This window comes from Drosophila takahashii, chromosome 3R, assembly GCF_030179915.1.
Source record: "Drosophila takahashii strain IR98-3 E-12201 chromosome 3R, DtakHiC1v2, whole genome shotgun sequence".
In the NCBI taxonomy this organism is placed as follows: Eukaryota; Metazoa; Arthropoda; class Insecta; order Diptera; family Drosophilidae; genus Drosophila; species Drosophila takahashii.
Window position 1 is genome coordinate 36,784,093 of NC_091681.1, and position 20,127 is coordinate 36,804,219.

General features: G+C 39.4%; 2 protein-coding genes across 2 annotated transcripts; both read left to right on the forward strand.

Moving 5' to 3' along the window:
- Positions 1-1,571: 1,571 nt before the first annotated feature.
- Cyp6a18 (Cytochrome P450 6a18) lies at positions 1,572-3,232 on the forward strand. The gene is made up of 2 exons (XM_044395473.2): positions 1,572-2,673; positions 2,730-3,232. Exons 1-2 carry the CDS (start codon positions 1,573-1,575, stop codon positions 3,150-3,152), a joined length of 1,524 nt encoding a protein of 507 aa, XP_044251408.1. The 5' UTR covers position 1,572; the 3' UTR covers positions 3,153-3,232.
- A 9,922-nt stretch (positions 3,233-13,154) lies between these two features.
- Gr98a (Gustatory receptor 98a) lies at positions 13,155-14,475 on the forward strand. Its single transcript, XM_017153419.2, has 3 exons — positions 13,155-13,971; positions 14,056-14,291; positions 14,362-14,475. The coding sequence occupies exons 1-3, from the start codon at positions 13,155-13,157 to the stop codon at positions 14,473-14,475; spliced, it is 1,167 nt and encodes a 388-aa protein (XP_017008908.2).
- The last annotated feature ends 5,652 nt before the right edge of the window (positions 14,476-20,127 follow it).

Sequence of the window (20,127 nt, forward strand, 5' to 3'; positions counted from 1 at the left end):
CCAGATCGCTAGAAATTGATGGCTTTTTATAGGCCATTTCTCTAATCAGTGGTATTAAAAATTAGATATTTTTACCGGTCCGGCATACATATCAGCTGAGAGTGAATAAAAGCATGAATTCTCGGCTGTCGTATAAACAGGGGCAATTTCTATATCGCGCTTTCAAGAAATCGTGATTGCTATCGTATAAACATAGTAAATATTAATGTGTCACACGCGCAGCTCGTGCGTGAGTGTGAAAAAGCGAAATGTTGTCCATCGATTAATATTCACGACTCCGCTGGGCACTCAGTCGAGCGAGCGACACGCCCTCTGTGGGGGGAAAAGGGAAAGTGGCGGCGGAAAGTGAAAAGTGGAAAGGCAAAGTCAAGTTCTACGCTGAATTTGTTGCATACAATGGGGCGCTGCGTTTTGCACTGCCTTCGCCTTTGCTTTTCCTTTTGCTTACTGAGAAATGCGCTAACAAAGCACAAGAAGAAATAAAAAAGCATGCTGCGAGCAAAAGCAAAGAAGAAATGCTGCTGCTGCAGCGGTGGAAAATGTTGAATGTTGTGCACATGGCAGTTTATTCATGATTTCACATATTTCCAGCCACGCCCACCGCCCAACGCCCGCCATTGTTGGCAAAAAATATTGCCTCTGTGTGTGTGAGCTTTCTAAGGATGAGAAAGTCTCTGGGACACACCAACACACACAAACATTTACATGCCGAAGCCATAGCTTTATACCCGATTTTGTTTTTCTGCAACGAGGGTTTTTTGTTGGACTTTTGGCTGCACTAAGACAAACTTTTTTCAGCTGCTTCTTTGGTAAACTTGCATTTTTATGGTTTTAACATGTTTACTTAAATTCTTGTGTATTTGTCTTGTTGGCGTGGCGGTGACAAATGTTCCAGGCAAAGGAAGTGGTTAGAAAAAACGATTTATTAAATTGCTTTATTTTATTTTAAATTATTTTTGGACTAATTAACACTGTTTTAATAGTAATAAAAATAAATAATGTTAGCTATATCAATTTATGGTTTCTTATATAGTTTTTTAAAGCAGTTTATATATCAAACCAAAAATGTTCAAACTTTAAAGGCTTGTTGGTCATAAACATTTATTTACTTTGATAAAGTTTAATAATACTACAATTTTATGATAGAGGTTAAAAATAAATACTGGGTATTTTTTGTTCCATAAAATTTTTCTTTTCAGTCACACTCAAAGCACCTGATATCCAAAGTATCACATTTTGCATATAAGTTCCCAGTTCCCAGAGATTACTTATATGGGGCTTGTCTAGTGCCCCAAGCGAACTGATAAGCCGTTTCTAGTCATTGGACTCTAATAAATGCAGAATTGCTTACGAAATACGAACAGAAGATAAGGTTTTGCTTTGAAAAAGAGATGGTTCTCATAATGACGTTACATAAAACAATTAATTTTTATGGATAAAGTAATTATAAAGTTCAAGATTTTAGAATCTTTATAGTTGTCAGCAAACAATCCATTAGATAAGCTTTCGGTTTTTGTTTAAATACACTTTCCTTGCCAGATCTCGAGTTAGTATTTTGCAATCAGCGTCAGTATGGCGTTGACATACTATCTTTTTCAAGTGGCGGTCGCCTTGCTGGCGATCGTGACCTACACTCTCCACCGAAAGTTGACTTTCTTCAAGCGTCGTGGGATTCCTTATGATAAACCTCACCCGATCAGGGGAAATATGGATGGTTATAAGAAGACCAGGACCGTTCATGAAATCTACCAGGATTACTACAACAAATATCGGAATAGCAAAGCTCCTTTTGTGGGATTTTACCTCTTCCAAAAGCCCGCCGCCTTCATTATCGACCTCGAGTTGGCCAAGCAAATTTTGATAAAGAATTTTTCGAATTTCTCTGATAAAGGTATTTATTATAACGAGAAAGATGATCCCATGTCGGCGCATCTCTTTAATCTCGATGGTCCACAGTGGCGTTTGCTGAGGAGCAAACTGTCCTCGACCTTTACATCTGGTAAAATGAAGTTCATGTATCCCACTGTTCTTTCGGTGGCCGAGGAGTTTATGGCTGTGATGCATGAGAAGGTCGCGCAGAACTCAGTTTTGGATGTCAGGGATCTGGTGGCCCGGTTCACGGTGGATGTCATCGGAACCTGCGCCTTTGGCATCCAGTGCAACAGTCTGCGCGACGAGAAGGCCGAGTTTTTGCACTTTGGCCGACGGGCTTTGTTGGACCATCGACATGGCAAACTCTTGACGGGCTTCATGCGCAGCTATCCCAATTTGGCCAGGCGATTGGGTTTCCAACGGAACGCTAAACATACGCAGGACTTTTATCACCGCATTGTCACAGAGACTGTGAGTTTGCGGGAGAAGGAGAATATCAAGCGGAATGATTTCATGGACATGCTAATTGCCTTGAAAAATCAAAAGGAAATGACCCTCGAGAGCGGCGAGGTGGTCAAGGGTTTGACCATGGAGGAGGTCGTTGCCCAGGCTTTTGTGTTCTTTATTGCTGGGTTCGATACCTCATCGTCGACAATGGGATTTGCACTCTACGAGCTGGCCAAGAATCCGCAGATCCAGGAGAAAGTAAGAGCCGAGGTGGAGGAGGTTTTGCAGCAACATGATCACAAGTTTACCTACGAGTGCATTAAGGATCTCAAGTACCTCAACCAGGTTATAAATGGGAAGTTAATATATACCATATTCGAACGCCAAACTAATTTTAACATTTTATTACAGAAACTCTCCGCCACTATACCATAGTACCCAATGTGGATCGAGTGGCCGCCAAGCGCTTTGTGGTCCCCGGTAATCCAAAATTTGTGATCGAGGCCGGCCAGTCGATCATCATTCCTTCATCGGCCATCCACCACGATCCCAGCATCTATCCCGAACCCAATGAATTCCGTCCTGAGCGATTCTCCCCCGAGGAATCGGCCAATCGTCCTTCAGTTGCTTGGCTGCCCTTTGGCGAAGGACCTCGCAACTGTATTGGCCTGCGATTTGGACAGATGCAAGCTCGCACTGGACTCGCTCTGCTCATCAAGAACTTTAGGTTCTCCACATGCGAACAAACAGCAGATCCTCTCATCTACGATCCGAATTCTACAATTCTTCTCGGGCTGAAATGCGGAATTCATTTGAAAGTGGAGGCTATCTAAAAGAAAGGTTATTGAAGAGTGAATTCCCGACTAAAAGAGGTCTTAAATATTTTTAAAATATTTTATTATCAAATTTACAATTTAATTTAGATTGTTCATAACTGTAATAATTCTTTAATGAAATACATATATAATAATAATTTAAACAAAATAGAACGCTATAGTAGACATTTCATTTTTTGCTCATAACTTTTTAATGGATGCTCCGATTTTCAAATTTTCTTCTGTATTTCGGTAAGTTTAAATATTGACTCAAACGACAAATAATTATTTTTTAAATTATAGTTTTTGCTTTATTTAGTACTAGTCTTTCCTTTGCTTACCTTCTATTTTACCGAATTTCTATAGATTCAACTATTCATGAGGCGACCCATTGGCATTGCATATGCTGATAACATTTTTATCCTTATTGCTGGGCTCAGCATTTACCAATTACCGGCAGGCAAAGGGACTCCGAGCCCATCCACTCCACTCTTCACTCCACGCCCATTTGGATCTTGCTGGGCTTTAGCTCAGGCCCGCATGTATTAATTCTAATTAAATTTGTTATTCAAAACGAAACTCGGGCACGTCCTTGCTAGCCATTTTGCAAGTGTTAACCTTTTTCCCGGCCATCCGCTGCCGCTGCCCAGGACTACGTTAAGTTAAGCCTTCGAAAATGGACCAGCCGTCGGATTGGCGACGATTTGCACGCCGAAAAGAGAGAAGGCGGCTGAAATGCGAAAAGGAAGGGGCATCAACCTTGACATTTTTGCTGCCAGTTTCTGTTTTCATTACACTAATGAAGTCATGCGCCACGGTGCGGTATGTAGGCATACCCATTTGCTATATGGCACGGCAGTATGGCAGCAAGCAGTAGGCGACCAGTTTTCGGGGTCCAGAGATCCTGCCAAACGACTGACAGACACATAAAAAAGGTGTACTCGTGTGAGTCGGTCCGCATTTGTGTGCCTATGTATTTAGCAATGCCAGCTGCGCCTCATTACCCCATTTTATTGTGCCTACTAGGCTGAGTGATGCCTGATGCGGAGGCAGTGCTAACACTGTCAAAGCCCCTACACTCTGGCACATAATTAATGCAAAATGCAAACGTATTCATGGCACTCGCATAACGCATACGCCGTGTGGCAATAAAGGGCTTTAAAGCTTCAAGATAAGAGTCTAGTTCAGTGGCGACACGAGTCAAGTCGTTTTTCAGCGGAAATTTAAATAAAATGATTTCTGTAATATGTAATCAATAATTTGTAAGGAGTTACATCAATATATTTAGCAAAGAATGTCAATCTGCAGAGATTGTATTAGCTCGTTTTTAGAGAGATTATAGTGGTCAGTGGTTAAATAAGATTTTTAAGATTCCTTTATTTTACCCCTTTTATTACAAGGCCACATTACACAGCCTACAATAAAATTAAAGCTTCAACGGTTTGAACTTCGCTAACTGCAGAAGTCAAGTTAGCTGGCAACGCTAAATTGTAAGACGACAGAAATATTTCAACAGGAATTTACGACGCGAGCACACTAAATGCTCATTTAGTTTGCACTTTTATTTAGAAACTTCTTTTGCACGTTTGCCAAATTGTCTGCGGTGGCCAAAAGCCGCCAGGCGAAATGGCTGAGAAACAACAACGGTATTTTCTGTGTGTGCGAGTGTGGCAAAGTGCAATAATAATGAAGGTAGGAGGCGTAAATTTCGCTTTGGCTGCAGGGCAAGGTGAGGTGAGTTGAGTCGAGTCGAGAAAAATGGTCTGACTGCAACGAACTGGGCACCAGGCACCCCATGGAGGCAGTGGGATCTGCTGCGAGATCCTGTGGCTCCACCACCTGAACAGCCACCTGAACAACCCACTCTCACCTGTACAGGTGAGCCATGTTGTCAGCGGAAGGTAGCTACAAATTCTCGTTGCAAAAGCTTTTAGTGAATTTATGGCAAGGAAATTCCTTTCGCTTCTGCTCGAAAAAGCAGGCTGCATTGGTCGGTCGTTTGTTTATGTCTTGGTCCTCAGATCCAGACTCCAAAACTCCGAGCCCTACAACCTCTCCAAACTGGAAGCTGCTGGGCTCCACAACACTTGGCGTGTGTACAGAACGGCTTTATAAACTCCTGATTCTGATTCAGGGCATAATGCACTCGTAGGGCCTCAAAGGCAGCGGCACGAGTGCCTAATGAGCCCCAACAAAGGCGTGCTGCGCAATTTTCGCAATTGAAAGCCAAAACTTTGACATGGCAAGGCCAAAACAGTCAAAACAGGCAGAACAGCCAGGCAGCACGCACAATTAATTTGCAAGGAGCTCACGCACTTCCCGCACTCACTTGAAAACAATTTGCCATATGCATTTCCACAAATTTGCGAGACTTCTTCTTCGGCTGCCTTCTTTTCTTATGTTTTATTTTCTGGCAGCTGTACTCGTATCAATTACCTGGCCATGTTTTGCAAATTGCCAACAACCTTGAAGTGTTGAGCTGCGAACCTCCCACTTCGTTGCCAGCTTTTCCCTTTTCGCCCACCAGGCAGTCTGCATCCTGTTTCATTTCTCCTTGGCCAAAAGTTGATTCAAGTTTATTCAAAAACAAATTTAACTTTTAAGTCATCAGCGAGCAGCGGCGAAAAGTGGGAGATATGGCTCCCAGCCAGCTGCCATATGCTGCAGTCCTAGGTGAGTCGTACACGGAGAGAAATAAGGTCTATGCTGGAAAAAATATGGTTTGATTTTTGTTGAGTAAAATTAATAATTTTTTTTCTTGCTCAAATAGTTCATTTTATTTAAATTAATTAAAATATTTGCTTAATTGCTGTGCAAGTGGTATCGAATATAAATATGTATCGGATCAATTGCAAACTAATGTTTTTAAAGATCAATACTTTCTTAAAAAGATATAATGATTGCTAAATTTATGGAGAAATCATTTCAAACTTTCTTTTTCTTTACAATTATTAAAATGATTTTAAATAGGGGAGAGTGGGGGAATTTCGTCAGCATTTTTTCAAAGCTATTTTTTGTCCATCTTGAGACACGTTATCATATTTCTATTTTTATTGTTGAATGCGGTTAGCACCAAGCTTTAAAATGTGACATTCCCCTATTTTTTTAATTAGCTTGGTGATTTATAAAAAAATAAAATGTAAAACCAATATACTGGGGCAATCTCACCACACAGGGGGTAAAATCACCACACAACTGGGGAAATTTCGTCACCTGAAAAATGTAGGGAGTTTAACGCCTGAAAATATGCTACACTGATCAAGCGTACCATTTTTGTTGACGTCCTATATTTGTTGCTGCTGCTGGTAGTCTGTTCGTTAGCCAGCTCGTCAAATATAAAAATATGTATTTAAAATAGGTGCGAATTTACCCTTAGCGTAGGGTGGCGAAATTTCCCCAGACCGTACTTTTTTAGAAATAATTATTTTTCTTGCAAAATTAGGCGTGAAGTTAAAAATCACTGACGCAGAAATGCACATTATAGCACTGTGTATTATATAAAAAATCGTGTATCTTATTCCTTTTGAATTGTGGCATACAGAAAAAATTTCGTCGAGAACTAAATGTAGCTTTTGAACTATTAAAACACATTTAATATTATAGCTTAATTATCTTGGCCTTCTGTGCAAAACAAATGCATTGGTTGTGTCTGGCCGTCTTGAAGGACTAAAACAAAAAAATTATATATTTTTACGACTTATGGATTCCGAGATATTGCAGGTGACGAAATTGCCCCTGTGACGAAATTCCCCCACTCTCCCCTACTTATTTTCCTTAGTGTACAAATTTGAACTCCTCTCAGGAATGTACCGCGCAGATTATTCTGATAGTTTTTCCTTTCGGTCCCATCAAGAGCGGTAGCATCTTCTTTATTATTTTCCTTTCGTGGAATATTTTATTGTGAAAATTACGTTAGCCTGCATATGCAGGGTAGTTTGGCAATGGGAATGGAAATGGAAACGGGCAAGTGGTGAGGGGAATGAAGGGGCTTATGCATCTGCATCTTTATTCTGTCTGCCATTGTTTAACTGGAGGTCTTCGCTTTCGCTCTCCTGCAGGCCCGTCAGCGAACCGAATTCCCAACAGTATTTGCATTCAACTTAATTGCGTTTTAAGTAGATTTGTGGTGAAATGTGTTTGTACGGATGCGATTGTCAGACTGCCGTTGTATATATGGCAAGGGATACTCCTGTGGCTTTCAGCTTTTCTTACAGATATTTCATTTCTTTGAAAACATGTGTGTGCAGAGCTTTAAGTTAAATAACGGCAGTCTCGCACTCGATTACATACAATATCGAAATACAAAGGTGGCCGGATAATTAAGATGGAAAAATATTTAATGAAATTATTTCACTGATTGCGAAAAGCCGATATTATTTCAGCAGGAAGAAAAACAGCAACATTAAAGTATTTAAAGATGATTTAATTATTTCCAGCAAGCAAAAACAGAAATAGACAATTAGGGTTGGTTTCGATTTCGATTGCAAAGCCATAACAACCTTGAACGAAATTCCCTGTCAGCATTTCTGCATTATACGCACTGAATCCCTAAACCGACATTATTTTAACGCAAAAATCTCTGCAGCTGTCTGAGCCTCGGCTCGTATTCTTTATTTTATTTTCTCTTTTTTGCAACGGTACACGTGTCAAACTAATTTCACATTTTGTTGCCTTTTATTCGCTGGCGCATTTGTGTCACCTGCCGAGCTGCCACGCCCCCTCCGCATCCGCATCCGAAAATCCCCATCCCCGCCCCCACAATGCTGTTGGCGCATTGAAATTCATAAAATATTTGCACAGCGAAATAGGCTACGAAGGCTACGAGGCTCTGAGGCTTCGGGCGGAGTATTATGTGTCAAGCACGTTTGAATTCAAATTCAAATATTTGCCAGAGTCGACAAACAAATAAGCGCAAATATGGTAAACAGCAATAAGCAGCTATGTATGGTAGTATGGCAAAAGCAAAAGCTGAGCAGAAACTCGTGTTCATCGGATTTTGAGTCCTTGTGCGAGGAGTCCTACAACTCCTAATACCTGTGCATGCAAAATTCCTGGGCACCCCCAAATATAATGCCGTCACCTTGGCAGTCAGCTGAGCTGTTTGTTGTCTCAAAGTATCTCAGTCTTAATTTCATGCACATTGGTAAATATTCAGTGGCCAGCCATAAAGCTCTCTCCATGTGTAAAACCGACAGCTACGAAATAAAAATGGAATCGGCTTAGGGGCTCGACTTGTCCTTGGCCTCCGAATTGATGAAAACACTGAGCCGGCAATTCCTAAGTCGAATAATCCCGTCTGCGTAAATTGTCTCCGCCTTGTAATACCAAATCAAGTAAAGTCTACAAGCTGAGTAATTATGGAAATATAAATAAGGATACTTTGGGCATTTGTACGAATTTATAATGAACTTTAAATTAGATGGAACAAAATTAAATTATTGAGGGAGCCACATAATCAATGTCTAAAAGTATACAACAATATATTAAAAACTCATAAGTGCGTTGAATTCATTGAGTAAGACTACTATCATTTATTTACTGCATACTTTTAGACACTTATTTTATTTATTTTATTTAAAAGTGATTTCAAAACCCAAGTCATTTCTGTGGCAATTTTCTAAGGCTACTATTTGGCTTGCAAATAAATATTCCCTTAAACCATTAACAAAACTCTTTAAGAAAATCCGAATAAATAACAGAAAGAAAGGGAAGAAATGGAGCGACGACTTGTCAATGAATCGATTATGATTTGTGGCGAAAGTATAGCACACTTATATGTTTCTGCCTACACAACTTTCAGCTGGGAATATATATTTCAGCGCGAATTTGCACATTCGCAGTGCCAAAGAATGCGCCGAGGGACAATAAATCTTCGATTGTTTGCCCCGAAAGAGACCAAAGGATGTGTATGTCCTTGTGTGGGTGTGGGTGCTGTCTGTATCTGGCTGTGAGCCTGGGGCAGGACATCCATTTTGGCCATTTTTCGCCATTTCGGTTTTCGCTCGCCACATTTGCTGGCCTAATTGCGCCGTCTGCCAGCTAGCCAGCCATTCAGCGAAATAAAAAGCGCAAAAGCGAAAGGCAAACACGCAAACACAGAAAGAGAGCTGTCATTACGCTTCAAATCCCCACCAAGTCCCCGTTACTTTGATAATTGTCCCAGTGACCTTTGGACCGAAGGCAAATATGCGATCAAATAACAAGTGAGTTTCCAGTTTGATATCAATGAACTCCTCCGCAAAATCCCCCCGCCCGTTTAACCTTGCCAATTATAGTGAAAAATAGAGGCAAACATTCCCCATGTCTGCGTGGGAATTGGGGGAGGGAAATAAGAAATAGGAGAAAAATAAGCGAATTCGGCAATAAATAGCTATAGCCATGGAGAAAATATATTTTTAGTTGTCTCGGTCAGTGCGAGGTCCTGTCCGATTTGGAGCTCCCAGTCCGAAGACTGCAGGCGACTTCGACTCGCTGCCAAGACAAGATAAATGATGTTGCCAAACTAACTCACACGTACAGTTGGGGGTGAAAAAATAGTGAGGAAAATTTAAGGTTTAAATTGCAAATATAATTTATTAATAACTATTTATTTCAAAATATCGAAATTTGCATGAAGTTGGAGCTTAGAAATCTTATATAAATATATCTAAAAGTATGCAATGCCAAATAATAGATTTACTTGAACTTCTGGACTTCAAATATATTACTGTATAATTTGTTGTGGGTAAAACAATAGTGAGGAAAATTTACTTAATGTATAATGTTTTATTTTACACAAATGAAATTGGAGCTTTAAAATCACATATAAATATGTCTAAAAGTATGCAATGAAAAAATAATAGTTTTCCTTGGGCTTCAGGACCTCAATTTTATTACAGCATACTTTTAGACACCTGATTTTAATACCACTGACCATTATACCCATATTTCCTAACTTATTATATTAACCTCAACTGTGTGTGTTGTTATCACTTAGCTGGCCATGTTAGCTGCCATCTCGCTGACTTTTTGCAATTGTCTGGCCGAGGATTGTCAGGACTTTTGACTTCTCCGAGCTTTTTAGCGCTGGCACCACGACCAATCATTTTCTTTTCTCCACCCATCTCTCATAATGATGGCGTTGTAAGAAATGCAATTATTTTTGATTGTAGTTTAAGGTGCCATGTTTGCATTGCTCGCCAAATGCCGCACATTTATCACACTTCCTGAGGGGGGACATTTTTGCAAGTCGACACAGGACACAGAGAAAGCGACATGGAATTTATTGAGCCAGTCTGGGGCCATATATCAGGCGCAGCATTTGTCAGCCACTCCCTGCCGATGGCTCTAAACTGAATTGAACTTTGTTCTTATTGATTTTCAACAGCAGAAGCAGCAGCCTCGTTTCTCTTTTTCCTTTCCGGTTCTGTTCTGTTCTTTTAGTGCGATGCGTGTTGTAATTTTGGCAATTTTAATGCCATTAAAAGCAGCCTAGCAGCCCAAAAAGTTGCAAATGATGTGCGAAGGATGGAAATGTTGCGAGCATTGTTCGTATTTCGTATTTATGCAATTTGTGGCAGCTGCTCGAACAACCGCAGCTACAAGACTCATGTAGAGTCACAGTCACACCATTCGGCATTCTGGCATTCCGGAACCACCGCAACAACAATTACAGCAACAAGAACAAGCAACGGAATTTTCAATTAAATTGCAAAATCAATTTTCAGCAAATTAGCATATTTATATTTGCATATTTTTAATGGGCTGACGAAAAAGGTAGCGTTACACACAGGTCACAACAGGTGCGAAAAGGGAAATTGTGCCAAATTAAAATCAGATAACACGGAATGACTTACATTAGAGAAGGCCACATATGAGTTGGAGTTTGGGTTTGGGTTGGAGAGTCGTCACCAGCATCTGTGCCAGAGGCGCGTGTCTGATGTTCAGAAATCAGCATTAGAATTGCGTATATTAAACCAGAGCAACTTCTTCAAACCGCTCACCACATTTCCGGGAAACTCAAAGTCAGCAGTCCTTGCGGCCACGTGCAGGGCACTTAGTAATGCCACTGCCTATGGCATATCATAACCGTATAGACGCCTCATCCAGCGGCAGGAGCTCCGATAATTACATTTAGCAACTGCTGGGGGTTTTACTCTAAAGATTATTCCGATTGGGGAGGTCGAGTGGTATTTAAAGGACCTGGAACTCTTAGAAAATAATTTAAAAATAATATAAATATAAATATGTTTAATAAATATATATACATATATATATACAAACAATTTTATAATTAGAGAAAATAACTAAATTGTAGTTGACAATATTACCATAGAAATTAATTTCAATATTAATGAATATAATATTAAATTTATAAGGAGCAATCATTTACTATTTATCACAAAAAAAACGGAAAAACGTAGAAATTTTTGTCAATACATTTTAAACATTGAACTAACATTTGTTGTATGGGAGAATGATAGAGGTGATAATATTTAATTTATTTAATCTTACTATTTCACTTTATAACCTTAAAACTTTAGCACTGCCCCCCGCTAAGCAACTCCCGTTCACATATACATTTTAATTTATTTATACACGTTTTTACCCCCGAACGGCGAAATGGTTTTGCCTTCACCCCAACTCATTGCACATGTGTGGCCACAATTTTGGTATACAAATTACAAAATTATACAAATCAACGCCGCACAATTGCTTCAATTGAACCCAGACCAGAGAGTCCTGGCCTTCAAGGGCCCAAGATGGTGTTTCTCATATGCGATACCGCCAAATTCCTGACGATGGTGTGGCTGGCAGAGATTAGAGTCACTCCAGACGAACAATCAAAGACAAAGCGTCCTCGACACCTGTGCAGAATTATGAAGCCCACTTTCAGAGAGCAGAGAGGCGAGGAGAATCGCGGCTGGATCAATCGCAGGGGTGGGTTTTTGGGGGGTGGTTTAAGGCAATTAAGTCATTACTTCGTACACAAACACATACTGATATTTCCCGCCAAAGGCGTTCGGTCTGCAGGTGTTTTACAAGTGTGCAAACAAAGTGCCACGGTGGTTGCATAAAAACCAGTAAAGCGGATGTAAGTGTCTGCCTTCTGTGGAAACTGGCTTCGTTTGCGTGTTTGTATGTACATTTCCCCACGCCCCCTTTTCCCACTTTTCCCGCTTTTCCCGTTTGTTTGCCAGTCTTCGTTGTGGTTGCAATAAAGGCATGCAAATTTATGTGTGCCCCCATCCCCTTCCCATATTTTTGATAAGCAATTTTCATCGCCCCCCAGAGCTGAGTGAGTGTGAGTGAATGAGTGTGTGAGTGTGCATGAGTGGTGGCGAAATGAAATTAACAAATCATTTCACTTATGGGCACTGGGGCATCTGCTTCCACTTGGCTCCGGCATCACTTTGATGCTAATTTGAATGGGAAATGTGTCATTTCGGGTGATTACAAAAGGATCTTATCAGCAAGCAGGCAGCAGTCTCAGTTGGGGACGAGAAATTGAAATATTTTTCATAAATTGTAATGTGGATTTGGCAAAAATATGTCTAGAAAAATGTGTATAATAAATGGCTTCTAAAAAAATTAAAATGAAAGCCAAATAAAAAGACATACATATGAATATATTTTGGTTTTTAATGTAGACATAATGGAGAATAAATAATATTTACCACTAAGGCTGCACAATAAATGGCTTCTAAAAAAATTAAACTGAAACCCCAAAAAATAAATATTTATTTATATTTTAGTTTTTAATGTTGAAATAGTTAAAAATAAAGAATAATTATAATAAGCCTTGTAAGTAGAATTCTAAGATAAGATAAATTTAAATTTAATCAAATTAATTAAATGGTTTTATTAAAACTAAAAAAATTAAGGTTTTAATGTTTCAACGAAAGATAAAAATAAAACACATAGCTCCTTTTTCGAGGTGTAAGAACAAATACATTCATTGGATTTCAACACTGCGATAATGGCAATTAGCCAATTGATAAATTAAACCTATAGATAGGTGAATTAAAGGAAACTTTAGTCATGGGACAAATGTCAGGAGAACTACACGCTGCCTCGTTGCTTCGCATGCGTCGCGTGATGAAATGCATGGGAATGCTACCGATATTTCAGAACCTCCACGCGAAAGTGTTTTGCACTGTGGTCCTCTTGATTACAGTGGGATGTTCCAGTTACTGGCGCTTCAGCTTTGACTATGACTTCGACTATGATTTCCTAAACGATCACTTTTCCAGCACCATCGATCTGACCAACTTTACGGCCCTCATTGCGAGTCATGTGATTATTGTGATAGAATTGTTGTGGGCAAATTGCAGCCAGGATGTGGATAGGCAGTTGCAGGAGATCCATTGCCAGTTGAAAGTACAACTGGGCATACCAAATAATACGGATAGGATTAGGGGATACTGCAATGCCATTTATGGGTCCCTGATCATCAGGTGGCTCATATTCTTCTTAATGACTGTCTATAATAATCGCGCTTTGACCTACTATGCTTTATATTCTGAATTGGTTTTGCTGGCTCGTTTCTCCGAGTTCACTTTGTACTGTGCCGTGATTTTGTTCCTTTATCAGGAACTCGTCCTTGGAGCTTCGAATGTGGTTAAAGAGCTGGAGAAAACCCGATTTGAACTGTGGACCATTCGCCGTTTGACTCTGGAGAAGTTGCCCAAGCTGCAAAGAATCCACGGTTCATTGTGGCAATCGATTCGATGTTTGGAGCGCTACTTTCAGCTGAGCCTGATCACACTGCTCATGAAATTCTTTGTGGATACCTCGGCTCTGCCCTACTGGCTGTATCTCAGTAAAGTGCAGCACACAGATGTGTCCATACAACACTGTTAGTAAATGAAAAAATATTAAAAATTATATCTTAAATGTTTGAAGTTAGAACTAACTTTAGAAATATATTTTTCTCCCACAGATGTCGAATTGGACGAGTGCATCAAAATCTTGGAAATTATAGTGCCCTGCTATATCTGCACACGATGCGATGCAATGCAGCGAAAGTTGCGATCGATGTTCTACACAATCACCACAGATCGACGAAATGGCCAACTTAATGCAGCTCTGAGAAGACTTAATCTGCAACTCAGTCAGGAGAAATGTCAGTTTAGTGCAGGAGGACTGGTGGAAATCACCACAGAAATGCTGGGAAAGGTGAGGTGAAATATATAAATATTCAGTTAAAAAATTAAATTAATTTATATATATTTTTTTAATCATATAGTTCATCTTTGGAATGATCAGCTACATAGTGATCTGCATTCAATTTAGCATCAATCTCAGGGCCAGCAATTCCAGCAAACTTGCACAAAGTTCGACACCCGGTGCCCACATTTAAATGCCCTCCGGCATCGATTATTGTTGGGCAGTCTAGTCGCGTGCTTATTAAATTAAAGTCAATTAACCTAATTAGCAAATTTGATGTCTGCCCGTGCATAATCAAAAAAGGACAGCGGCCAATCCAAGCAACAGCAGCTGGCCTAAAGTCTTCTTCACATAATTATTCATGCTTAAAAATTCTATTATAAACTTTTGCCTTCGGCCACTGACCGTTTGCCATGGACTAAGGACCCAGGGAGGTCCTGGGATACTTGTGCTCGTGTTTTGGGTTTGTTTGCACACGCATGGCCAATCTGTCAGGGGTCCAAGCGTGTGTGTAGAGTACACTTGTAAAATTATTTATTTTTTAAGAAACTATGCAAAAAATAAATACATAAATTTAAATTTGCATCAAATTCTACAAAAAATATATTTTTTTACAAAAATGTAGTTCAGTTTATTACCCTAATTTTAATTTCCAAAAATGAATAATGATTCGTTCGAAAATAAATAAAACTCATAATTAATTAACTTCTAGAAATGCTTTACACATTTAACCATATATTATTTTTAAAATCCTTTTTACTTGGCAGTGCTGTTAAGTATTTACAGGAAATAAACATTTTAGAGCGTAAGGATGTGTGCCTACTTGAAGTTTGCCACTCAGGCAATTGTGCCACGCACAGATTCGTGGGCAAGTGAGCATGCATAATACACCGACTTTCTTCATATATTCGCACGAGTAGGCTCCGAGTTCTATGGTCCCATGAAAATCTCCAAAGGCTGATGATAAATCGAATTGAATCCGAGTGGCTGTGGGTGGAGATGTCTAGATGTCGAGTCGAACAGAATCGTGCCTCAGGTCAGGCGGCAAATCTCAAACTTGTAGGGCACTTCATTAATCAAGATGAATTTTTCATTTTTGCCTGGTTTAAAATTCCTCGAAGGCAAAATCCTTCAGAGTCCATCAGAAAATGTGAAAGATCCAATAAACTGCAACTGTTTGCTGTCATATGCGACATGACAATGCCCTTCGCTATTGACTACGGATCCTAACGAGCTCTCTGACACTCTGACACATTGGGTATCAGGCAAATTTCTGAACCGGCTTGAAGATTTTCTTTTATTGACACTGCGTTTATCAGCAGGTGCACACTCGAAAAAAAACAAGAGAGAACGCTATAGTCGGGTGCCCCGACTATCAGATACCCGTTACTCAGCTAAAGGGAGGAGATGAAGATAAAAACTTTGATTCGCCGTAACTTTTTAACGAATGGTCCGATTTAAAAAATTTCTTCTACATTTCGATAGGTATTCATAAACACAATAAAACTGCATTTTTACTTTTCCGAAATATTGACATTTTTAAAATCGTATATTAGCGATTGTGGGCGCTAGAGGGGGCGTGGCACCCTTTTGAAACAAACTTGCGCTGCGTAGGAACTCCTAGAATCTGCATGCAAAATGTCAATCTTCTAGCTTTTATAGTTTCCGAGATCTCAGCGTTCATACAGACAGACAGACGGACAGACGGACATGGCTAGATCGACTCGGCTAGTGATCCTGATCAAGAATATATATAGTTTATAGGGTCGGAAACGCTTCCTTCTACCTGTTACATACTTTTGCACGAATCTAATATACCCTTTTACTCTACGAGTAACGGGTATAAATATAAGGGTCTTTTCTTACTAAAATCTCCGTGATATTTTTATAAATTTGTAATGTTTAAAAATATAAGGAATTTCTTATATGAAATAGTTAAATAACAAATTTATAGATTTGATTATGATACATTGCGCACTATTTAAAAAATAGAGAAAAATGTATTAAAAAATACTAATAACTTCTTATGGTGGATTATTAGTAGACATTTTTAGATTACCCTTTTTTTCTGAGTGCATTTCGTAGCTTTAGCCTGTGATAGAGAGTGTAAAGTCATTTAGGATTTTCATTTCACCCATCGACGAAAGCTTAAAGAAGCCGGCAGCTGCAGCTGCAATGGCTTAGAGCCACCACCTGAAAACGTTTTTGTTCCACAATCCAAGGTATTTTTCCTTCTCGAAGTCAGGCTTATGTGTTGACACTAATTAATGCTCCAGCATTTCCCCCTTCGAAAGCCCCCCATCAATTGGTAGGGAATTGCAATGGCAAATGTTTGTGTGCCATTGCCGCAACACTTTGGCAGACCCAATGGCAAATAATAAAAGGCAACTCATAATCGTCTCATAAAAATCAGATGTGCTCACGCACATTAATGCATATAGACGCCAATGGCAGTATCCCAGTGCCATGAGTTCTTTGACATAGACAATGGCGGCAATGGCAGTCTTATTTTTGCGTTTATGCGGGGAATATTATGAGTACTAATTTTAAAGAAATTCAAATTTAAGACCACAAATACCACCAAAAATAAAATCAAAGCTAGAAAACTAGTTTAAATAATTATTTTCAAGTTTTTTTTGCTTTGTAATTGTTCTTTAGTTTCTAAAGCATAATTTTCGAATATAATGTTATTTTTAGAGTTGCCACCTAGTACTTTAAGTAAAATTTCAGGATATAAGATTGTGCTTAGAGTTGCCAATTGCCAGTTTATTTGATTATTTCATAACATTAATTAAATGCGACTAGGCTTTTAGATAATTTGTTGGTTAAGTAACATTTATGATAAATCATTAAAGATGCTATAAATTTATGATTTTTTTTGGTAAACAATCTCCCCATAATCGCAGTATGTATTTGCTTCTTGGCAGTGACAGACATGAGAGTGGAACACAACCAAAACACACACTTTCGCACACTTGCTGGGGGGACTTTTATAGCGACACGTAGTCAGGCACGTTTTGAAGTGCAGGAAGCTCTATCATAGACAGAAACGAGCATCTCTGTGTGCGTGTTTGAGTCTGTGTTGGTGTGTGTGTGTGTAGTTATTACTTTTATGAAGCATGTGATTACATTTTATTTTTAATGCTTTTAGTAAAATGAGGTTAGTACACACTTGGTTAGCGACAAATTACATTCTTCTTTTTTTTCTTCCCCCATTTTCATCGTACTTTTAGGAGGACACAAATTTTTGGTTGGTTTTTGGCCTGGATTTTGTAATCTTTGGGCAGCAACAATATTTGCACTCGCTAATTGTTGTTCTCATTTGTAAGGGGGGTAAGGGTAAGCTGAAGGATAGTGCTTAAACCATCAACCATCAGTTGCATTAAACATGTGCACAATTAACTTCCGCTTCCGGTTATGATTGAACCCGGCCATATTTGAGCCGGCCACGAACATGCAGGGACATGTATGCATAGAGGGGACATGCAGGACGATAAGCCAGGCAATAAACACACACACACACTCGCGGCCATTAATGTGCAGTGGCTGCAGTTAACTGTTTGCATATTAACGACAAATAACCCACAATCTCGCAACCTTGCAGCAGTATTATGCATCAATGGGCGATGGGCACGTTGAGTGAGCGATAAGCACTAGATAATATTCAGGTTCAGGTCCTTTCATTGCATAGGATCGATCCCTTATTGGTTCGCCGGCAGAGCTTTAATTTAAATCAGCCATAATATGGGGTTGTTTACACACTGGCCGTCCTAAAGGCGGCCTCAGTTTTGGGGTCAAAGGGTAAACGGTTTGGGTCTTCTTCGGCTGCACTTGGGTGCGACAACATCTGCTGGGCATTTGCTGAGCAAATTGACCCAAAACCAGCAAAGACCGCGATGCCCCACATTCCAATTAATCATGGTACATAGACAAGCTTTAGTATTAATCATTAAAATTAGATCTGGAAAATGTTAATAAAATAACAAAAATAATCGAAGATTAAATTAGTCAAAAGTAAACTTGAATCTAAATAAAATACCTACCAAATACACAATAATTTAAATTTCATAAAAACCTATCTCTAATGCTCACTTCTTTTTGCATAATATTAAATTAAATAAAAAATTCCCTTTTGAAATGCGTTTGACATTAGCAAAGCACGTATAAACATCCATAAAAGTCATTAAAATGCATCGCAAAAAACTCGCCAATGATAATGATAGGATATGATATGATATCGTCGCACAAAAAAACTAATTAAAATTCAACAGATGGTCAAGTGCATATTAGTTTAGCCTGCGGCCGACCTATTACCATCCCTTTTCCCAATCGCCAGTGAAAACGGGAAAAAACCAATGCACAAACTTTTCATAATCAGTTGATTCGTTGAATGAGCTGTAATTAAAACAATAATCTAGCCAATGCCCTCGGGTGAAACTGAAGCTGAAACTGAACCAGGTCAACCAGCGAATTGGCTGAAGTGATTTGGCATATTTATGGGCATTACGGATATATGTATATACATTCGAACATTCGTAGAGTAATGCCTCGTAGGCAGCTGCCATTTCACTTTTGAGCTCTCAAGAAGTCTGGACTTTGGACTCCTGCCAACCGAACTCTGGGTGGAAATAATAAACAAATCGAGCAGGGAAAAATGTTGACCAATATTTCAGTTAGGTGACTTGGACCCTTACCTTCCATCGCATTGCCATAAATTATGAGAAGGGAAAAGGGTGGTTGGGTTTAGGAAAGCCCAGCACCTGATTTGTTTCCTTCTGTTGACATCGCACATTCCAACTCCGAAAGAAGCTGACAAAATGCTGTGGCAAATCCAAATCCAAAAGCCGATCTCCATTGACATGTGATACTATTTGCTTGTCGCAAACAGAACGCATGCAAAACATTTAATTGCTGTGCAAATGTTTGCTGAAAAGTGCTTAAAAACGTCTCAGCACGAGATGCGACACACACATCACGTACTTAATTATTTGCTGGGCAAACAAAGACAAAAAGGGGATTTCCCCCCTATTTTCCTATTGCATTCTATAGTTGCAATAGGTATTGAAGGAATGTGTTCATTTTATCGGTCTGCGAGCAGGCATCAAAACACTCCGGGGATTTTTAGGGACTAAGGAGATTTATGGAAGGAATGTCATTGCTTCATCCAACTATTATACACACAAAAAAAACACGTAGTGGTAAAATCTATATGCCCATGGTAAATTTCTGGTATTTTATACACGTATCGTTTTTACCATGAAATACTGGTAAAATGGATATTAAATAATTTAATTTTGCCGAATTTTCTCTCACGGAGATTTCCGACTGAAATTGATTTTTTTTGGGTGTAGGTAACCCTTCAGCACAATGGCATTGTGCTTTTGATGTCAGTCCACACCTGTCACCATGAAACTACGCATTCGGTAGGCAAATCGTTAACTGATCTCTGTGCCGGAGTGCCATAAATTCCAGAGGCTGCCAACTTTTCAACTGCCACGCCCACAAAAGTCAAAGTTATGCCCACGGGGGAAATGTGAAATTTTCACACCATTCTTTTTCTACTTCGAGGTTCGCTGGTTGGTTGGCCAAGAACCATTAGCATTAGCACCACTAAATAGAAAATTTGGCCAGAATCCAACATGCTGGCTATACACCCGCTGCCAAAATGTTTTAAATGCACTTAAGCGAAGAGCTGGTTCTGCTTTTTCAGGCACTCTCATTCAATGGGTTTTCCATTAAATTTCAATATTTCGATTGGCCAAACTGCAAAGAAATATTAATTTATTTTCCCACAAACAATTTGTTTATATGTATACGGAAGTTTTTTACTCAATTTTCAATCAAA

Bases quoted from the DNA above. Each gene is read 5' to 3' on its own strand.
- Gr98a (XM_017153419.2), top strand. From the start codon at position 13,155: ATGGGACAAATGTCAGGAGAACTACACGCTGCCTCGTTGCTTCGCATG. The intron at 13,972-14,055 runs GTTAGTAAATGA...TTTCTCCCACAG, and splicing joins AGATGTGTCCATACAACACT to ATGTCGAATTGGACGAGTGC. The intron at 14,292-14,361 runs GTGAGGTGAAAT...TTAATCATATAG, and splicing joins CCACAGAAATGCTGGGAAAG to TTCATCTTTGGAATGATCAG.
- Cyp6a18 (XM_044395473.2), top strand. From the start codon at position 1,573: ATGGCGTTGACATACTATCTTTTTCAAGTGGCGGTCGCCTTGCTGGCG. The intron at 2,674-2,729 runs GGGAAGTTAATA...CATTTTATTACA, and splicing joins ACCTCAACCAGGTTATAAAT to GAAACTCTCCGCCACTATAC.